At 48.0% G+C, this 7,598-nt stretch overlaps 2 protein-coding genes across 5 annotated transcripts in view; one reads left to right on the top strand and one right to left on the bottom strand.

Annotated features, from left to right (window-relative positions):
• Positions 1-328: 328 nt before the first annotated feature.
• Positions 329-5,078, top strand: PDHB (pyruvate dehydrogenase E1 subunit beta). Its single transcript, XM_083869485.1, has 9 exons — positions 329-478; positions 638-745; positions 816-878; positions 962-997; positions 1,113-1,398; positions 2,065-2,175; positions 2,800-2,891; positions 3,164-3,305; positions 3,603-5,078. Exons 1-9 carry the CDS (start codon positions 344-346, stop codon positions 3,746-3,748), a joined length of 1,119 nt encoding a protein of 372 aa, XP_083725611.1. The 5' UTR covers positions 329-343; the 3' UTR covers positions 3,749-5,078.
• Positions 3,850-7,598, bottom strand: part of PXK (PX domain containing serine/threonine kinase like) — a 36,292-nt gene continuing 32,543 nt past the window's right edge. For all 4 annotated transcript variants that reach the window (XM_083869481.1, XM_083869482.1, XM_083869484.1 and 1 more), the window contains exon 18: positions 3,850-5,957. In XM_083869481.1, the coding sequence (XP_083725607.1) occupies positions 5,761-5,957 (197 nt within the window). In that variant the 3' untranslated portion in view covers positions 3,850-5,760. The remainder of the gene's footprint in view (positions 5,958-7,598) is intronic.

The raw sequence follows: 7,598 nt of genomic DNA, 5'->3' as shown, positions 1-7,598 counted from the left end.
CCTGGCGAGCCCCGCCCCGGCCGTGGGTGACGGGGCGGGGCGGGCGCGGCCGACTCGCGCGTTCCCGCCGCCCCCGGGGCCGCCCGGCGCTCCAGGCCCGCCTCCGCGGGCGCGTCCCTGCGAGGCTGCGCGTGCCCGGCCGGGGCCGCGGGCGGGGCGGGGCGTTCGGGCGCGCGCCACGCGCGGCCCCGCGGGGGGGGGGCGGGGTCCCCGCGGGGCCGCGGTGCCGGAAGTGGCGCGATAAGGCCGCGCGCATCACGCCACCGCCCGCGCGCCGCGCACGCTCTCGCGAGAGGGGGGGAGGCGGGGCCCGGCGGCCGCAGGGCGAGAGGACACGGGCAAGATGGCGGCGGCTGCGGCGGCTCTGCGGCACCTGGCGCTGCGCGCCCGCCTCGCCCCGTCACCCACCGCCGGGGCCCCGCTACAGCGCCTCCAGCAGCGCAGGGGCCTCCGCCTCTCCGCGCCCGCCGCCATACAGGTAGCGGGGAGGGCTGCCGCCGCAGAGGGGCTGGCGCCCCCGAGGGAAGGGTCCGGCCCGGGGCGGGCGGGCGGTGAGGTGACTCGGCCCCCGGTGTGAGGGGACTCCCGGCGTGCGGGGAGCCTGCCCCCGCCCAGCCCGCCCGCCGCTGTCTCGCAGGTGACGGTGCGGGACGCGCTGAACCAGGCGCTGGACGAGGAGCTGGAGCGGGATGAGCGCGTCTTCCTGCTGGGCGAGGAGGTGGCACAGTACGATGGTGCCTACAAGGTATGTGGAGACGCTGGTGGCCCGGGAAAGGGCTTCAGGCGGGCCCTGACTCCCTCCTCTTGCCCTGCAGATATCCAGGGGGCTCTGGAAGAAGTACGGGGACAAAAGGGTGATCGACACCCCGATATCTGAGGTAAGGCTGCCCTGTCTCCTGCCGTGATGATCCCTCCATCAGCTCCTCCCTGGTCCTTATCCCTTGGTTTCCTTCTCTTTCAGATGGGCTTTGCAGGAATCGCTGTTGGTGCTGCTATGGTTTGTACATTTGCATTCCTCTCCTTCTGCTTCTAAAAGCTAAACCGTTTCTGTGTCAAAAACCACCTTTCACATTTTTACGTAAAAAAAAACCACATTTCCACACACTTAACAGGCGGGGTTGAGACCGGTGTGCGAATTCATGACGTTCAACTTCTCCATGCAAGCCATCGACCAGGTGATCAACTCTGCTGCCAAGACCTGTTACATGTCTGCGGGCTCCATCCCCGTCCCCGTCGTGTTCCGGGGGCCCAACGGCGCCGCGGCGGGCGTGGGCGCCCAGCACTCGCAGTGCTTCGCCGCCTGGTACGGGCACTGCCCCGGCCTCAAAGTGGTCAGCCCCTGGAGCTCCGAGGACGCCAAAGGGCTGCTCAAAGCGGCGATCCGCGATGATAATCCAGGTGGGCATCGGCGGCTCGTAGCCGTGTCCTAAGGAATTTGTTTGCCCCGCAAAAGCAAAGATTGGTTAAACCCTAAAGTGCTCAGGGTTGGTGTGCTGCAGTTTTAGGGTACGGAGGGATTTGTGCTTTTCCTAACGGTGCCCTGCTCTGCTAACAGTAGACTGATTTTTGTGCTGCTGCTGGGTGCAGTTTTAGTGCTAGTTTGGTGTCGACCAGGAAACCTGGAAGCATTTATAAATCTATTGAAGAGATTTAAAAGGGTGAAGATAAATTAGGAGGAGTCCTTGTATATATAATGCTTATGTAACTCAAATTTACAGATCATGAAGTTTGAATTATAAATTCAGCATGTCATTATTGGCAACCTTTGTCTTTATTTTTCACAAACAGTAATCAAAAAGATGAGACCTTTCTAAAACTAGTGATTGTAGTGTTATGTGCTGAAAGTAAAATACCTAACCTCATTTCAGAGTAGAAGTTTTTTAAATAATTCATTAATGAAGTGAAGACTCAGATTTACTTTTTTTTTTAATTGCTCCTGCAAACATAGTCCTCGGTCCCTTGTTGCCTGGATGGGTTTACTGTCTTGAGCTGCAGGACCATTAACAGTCAGTGCAGGCCTGTGCCTGCAGATGTACACACTAATCCAAGTATGTTTCCTTCTAGTTGTGATGCTGGAAAGTGAATTACTGTATAGTGTTCCCTTTGAAATGTCTGAACAGGCACAGTCAAAGGAATTTGTTGTTCCCATTGGAAAAGCTAAAATAGAAAAGCCAGGTAAGCTGAGAATACATTTGTTTCCTTATTAACTGACATGCTTGGAGACTTTTCTTAACCTCTCAGATATTCAGGGTACTGCTATCACAGAGCACAGAAAAGTATTTCAAATGTTAAGTGTTCAAATGTTTTTTTTATCCAGTAGTGTGGTTTCATGTTCTGTTGCCTTTACAAGGAAATATCACCTGATTGTCCATATATCAGCTACACTCTTCTAAAAGATTCCATAAAGGATTTGTTCTGTAGTAAAGAGATTGGGTAGGTGATGGCTGAAACAGTTTTTTCCTCACCTAAGTATGTAATTTTGGTCAAAAATGCAGAAAGACATCACTGTAGTGTTTCAGCCCACTTGTTCATAATTTATCTCTGAATTATATGAATGTTTGGACAGGATGATCTGAAAACTATATTAAATACCTCTTCAGTTCCCTGAATTCAAGGGTAAAATTTGTGTCTTAACATGGGCCTTCCTCTCTTCATGCTATGTCTGGGCTCAGTATTTCAGATAAACCTAAGAACCTTAAATTTGTAAGTGAATCCCAATGCTGCCTTGAAAGGAGCCTGAGATCTAGAAAAAAAACTTTAAATCTCAAGAGTTTTTTCTAATACTTGTTTCTGTTCTAGGAACTCATGTTACATTGGTTGCACACTCAAGACCTGTTGGCCATTGTATGGAAGCAGCTGCTGTACTTTCTAAAGAAGGTGTAGAGTGTGAGGTGAGTGGGGTTTGGGTTACTTTTCTCTTTCCCTGAATTGGGGGAAATAATTTCTTCAAGTTCTGCAGAACTTGAGTGTATTAATTACAAGGGTCTTAATACTTGGAAGTGCCTCAACAGCGTGTGCCTTTCACGTTTCTGAGTGAGAAATTTCATTAAGTCTTGTCCTTGGAGTCAGAACAGCTGAAAGTGCTGAAGGGCCCTGTAGCCCCACAGTGGTGAGTGACAGGCTCAGATCACACCAAGGCTTTTCACACTCTCCCTTTTCTCAGGTCATAAACCTGCGAACCATCCGGCCCATGGACATCGAAACGGTGGAGGCCAGCGTGGCCAAGACAAACCACCTGGTAACTGTGGAAGGAGGGTGGCCCCAGTTTGGAGTAGGAGCTGAGATCTGTGCCAGGATCATGGAAGGTACAGAGTTCACAGTACATCGATCCCATTCCCTACTCTAAATCCTGATTATTCTTGATGAATCCAGGCAAAGGCAGAGTTAGAGGTTACATCAGACAAGCTGGAGCTGTCTTGCTCTAGAGATTTTCACAGGGTGGATGACCAAACCCCAGAGTGTACGAACACAGACAAGCTGGAATACTGCTCTCTGGAATATTAGAGCTACAGGAACAAAACTGTTTAAATAGAGCAAGATTCAGGAACTGAATCAAGACAAAACCATAGTACTTGGCAACCTGACACTGTCTTCTGTTTCAGGACCTGCCTTTAACTACTTGGATGCTCCAGCTGTGCGTGTCACCGGTGCCGATGTCCCCATGCCTTACGCAAAAATCTTAGAGGACAACAGCCTACCTCAAGTGAAGGATATAGTATTTGCAGTGAAAAAAACTTTGAATATATAAGTTGTAAATACATGTTTTAAAATCTTGCTTTACAAGGCATTGTTGGTGTTGGGCATGTTGTACACATAATTTCTGTTGTATAAGCTCCATGGTCTTTTGTACAGTGGGGAAAGTATAGTGACCTCCCAAAATATTTATATGGGGTTACCCCCCAAGCCACGCTTCCTATATGCAACTATGTGATAATGCTTGTTTGTTCAGCAGTACAGCTGGGTTAGTGCTACTGTTTGTGGAGAAACCCTGCTCTAAATTCAAAGTGGGGAAAAAATCCTCCATTTTTGGTTGGCTTCTAAGTATCAGAGGAGCTGTCCTGAACCTGCTGTAGCAGTGATTGAATGCAGAGCTGCAAAGAGCAAGAGCAGGCCCTGACAGCTGCAGGAGCCTGTGGCTGCAAGACTCATTAAAGAAGGAATGATCAAGCTGATCATGTGAAGCCCAGCCTATGAGTGCAGCGCTGAGCAGAGGCTGTGGCAGCCCATGGGCTGGGTTAAGAGAGAGTGGCTGTGTCTGGTTTGAAGAGCACTCTGCACATGCAGAAGGGCTTCTGTACAAGACCTGAAATAAAGATCCTCAACCTTTCCAGTATATGATGGGAAAAAATATCTAATTTTTCTTTACTAGCTGCCACATAAGAGTGATTAAAAAAGTGCCCAGATGCTTTGCTTTTACTGTTCAAGCTTTTTGTGGTTTCATTTTTTTCAAACTCTTCACCTGGGCTGACAACAGCACACTCTTCCTATAGTTCTTGCAGTGCAAACTGAGTTGGTTTATTCAGCTGCACTGAGCCTAAGCAGCAGATGTGTGGATTGTGTGTGAAGAGCTGGGACACATTCAGAGCAGCCTTCTGGAGGTCACTGCTTCCCGGGGAGCTCTGCCAGGCTTCCCTCAGCAGCTCCTGGGACAGAGGGAAAGCTGCCTTGAGGAGCCTGTGCAGCAGAGTCTGCTCTGCACCTCAGGTAAAGGAGGGGAGAGGAGGTACCTCTAAGCAGACAGAAGAGCTTGGGTCCTGTTCCTGAAGAGCCAGGAATATTTCCTAGGAGTATTTCCTGTAGCAGACGTGCTGTTCAGTTCTTGGGAAGTCTGGCTTGGAGGTTGAATCCCACCTGAACATACCCACCACATGCTGCTGAAGGAATTCCATTAACATTTTAATAAAAATGACTGAATATCACAGGTTACATGAAACTTTGTACAGACATTCTGCATAGTAACAAACACTGATGTACTTGAATTTTAAAAAATGGATTATCTATAATCCTTTAAAGTGCAATTTGTTTAAGGTTTTAAATCAAAAAGAATCTTTCAATAAAGTTTAAATGGTAGAATTAAATTGAAGTAACTTTTCATTTAATTAACAATAATATCCCAGTGCCCTATAACCTCCCACTTCAACTGCTTCCTCATATAAAAACACTTTCCCCTAGAGTTGCAGGTAGGATGTGCATTTAAACAAGCTTAATGAGACAGCATTTTAACTCCACCAGCAAACATGGTGGGAATAAGATTTAATTCTCCAGTTCCCTCACCTGTGCAGTATGCTTTAAGGGTTGGATTATGTAAAACAAACTTATTGACTCCATGCAGCAAGAATTAAGATGAGTTAAAAGTGCATGAAAAGAGTTGAAAAACTGAGCAGACTAAAACTACATTCCTGTAACTTGAAAAAAGGGGTGAAATGGGGCTAGGAAAAATGCATCCATTCACCATCATCATGGTCATTCCTATTTTCAGATTTTTTTTTTTTTTTATTCAGCTATATAGAAGTTGCTGTAACCCTGAAACTGTAGCTAGAGAACACAGTTGTTGCAGCCAAGTAAAGCCCAGAGTACTTATCCCAGCCCGGCAAAGCAACTCGGGCAGGGCAGGGCAGGGCAGGGCAGTGCTGCTACTCAGGAAAGCTGAAACCGGGGAGGAGGGAGCTGCAGCCGCTCTCTGCTGGTGGGTCGGTTGCTGGTCAGGACGGTCAGCACAGGAGGGGGAGAGGGAATTGAATCCTGGAGTGACCAGTGGCCTCAGCTGATCCTGGGAGCACTGTAGTCGCACGTCTGTGTTTTCTTCAGAGTTCCTTTCTGAAAGTTCTGAATGGAGCTGAGCAAGGCTCCTCGGCTGGCGCTGACCTCGGGCCGCGCCGTCGGCACCTCCGTGCTCGGGGGAGGAGCTGCTGGTGGCGGGGGCGGCGGGGGCGGTGCTGGGGGAATGGACGATGCTCCTGAGAAGTTGGGGAGAGAAGATGGAGTTTGATTATGCCCGGGATGTCCTGCCACAGAGGCCTGCGGCTGTTTGGCTGGACTTGGTCAGTCCTGCACTAGTCACGTCATCCCTTGAATGCCAGTGGAGTGTGAAGAACAGAACGGATGGAAAATGCCAAAGTGATCAAATCCCTCTATCTGCAGGTGAGTCATGTCATCTGAGAGACCTCTGGAATGAAGCCTGAAGAGCTTCAGATGCAAAACGTGACTCATATGTGCTCTTGCACCAGGGAAAATAGAGATCACTTAATGGGACTTCCCAGATTCAGCTTCTCCTATTTGTCCCTAGGGAGGCAGTTTGTTCTTTGGGACATCAACAGTAACAAAGACTGGAAGCAAATTTTACTGCCTGTTCTTGCTTATGTAACTCACTTTACATTCCTATGAATGAAGGACCATGTCACTGTAGTATCTGTGATGACCACTTTGGTTGGTCAGGTTATACTTCATTTTTAAAGTACTAACTGCAGATAGAGTTTTCTGGAAGTGTTTTACACTTCCAAAGGTCTGTTTGACTTTCTCCAAATATGTTGTAACAAATGGTTGTTTTGACAGACTGAATGAATCACAACACTGTCACACACACCTCCAGCCTGCCTCTCCTGTTCCCAACAGCCACCTTTGTACTCTGTCCTTGCTCTCTACACCAGCCACGTCCACTCTGTGCTTCTCATCCAACCTCAGCCTCCCCGTTCTGACTCCCTGGGAAGCCAGAGCCCACAGTGGAACATGCAGTGAGGGCCTGCATGGAGCTGTTTTCTGGCAGCTCAGATCCAGGCAAGTGGCCTCATCTGCCCCAGGCACTCTCCCAAGAACCCTGATCTTGTGCAGCTCTGCTGCTGCACATTGCACCATCATCGCTACACAAGTCAAATAATAATGGGCCCATCTTGTCTCATATTCTGGAAGGAGTAGGAGAATAATGATTAATATCCTGGAACTACTCGGCAGTGAATTTCAACTCTATCATCTAGATCATGAGTTATGCCATAGGAAGATTGAAGAGATAAATGGCACCTATTAACACTTGCTTTCAGTAGCTCTGACCTACAAAGAGGAATATACTGGTAAGTGGCAAGAACTGTGATACTGGGCAAGGTAAAAAAAAAAAAAATTAAAGCAACCAAGAGACTGTTGTTCCTGAAATAGAACTGCTTGCTAGAAGTGAACAAATATCAATCAATTATGTAATATTATGCCACTCAGACTCAAAAGGGATTTGATGAAGGATAAAGCTCAACTATGGGAAAAAAGCAGACAAAAGTTCTCTGTGCTCCATTTGTCTCTCAACTACTCATAAACAATTGTTTTTAGACTAACAACAGTAAAAACAGAAGTGCTGTTATTAAAGCACTTTAGATGAAAGACATAATTCAAAACTCCCTCATTTTCTATCTGTACCGATCTTTGAAAAAAGACTTTTCCCATATGAGAGAAAGCTCAAAATGCAACATATTCACATAAAGCATCCATTGCCAGTGTACATTAATATGTGCTGTGGTTGTAGCACTTCCAGCTCTTCAGGAAAAATTCTCATTGGCATAAAAGCCTTCTGTGAAAACAAAGTGTTGAAGTACATATTGACCTCATCTTCACTCTCT

Source organism: Zosterops lateralis (assembly GCF_965231275.1).
Source record: "Zosterops lateralis genome assembly, chromosome: 11".
NCBI classification, from domain to species: Eukaryota; Metazoa; Chordata; class Aves; order Passeriformes; family Zosteropidae; genus Zosterops; species Zosterops lateralis.
Note: the sequence above shows the minus strand (reverse complement) of the source record. Positions and strands in the feature narration are given on the sequence as shown.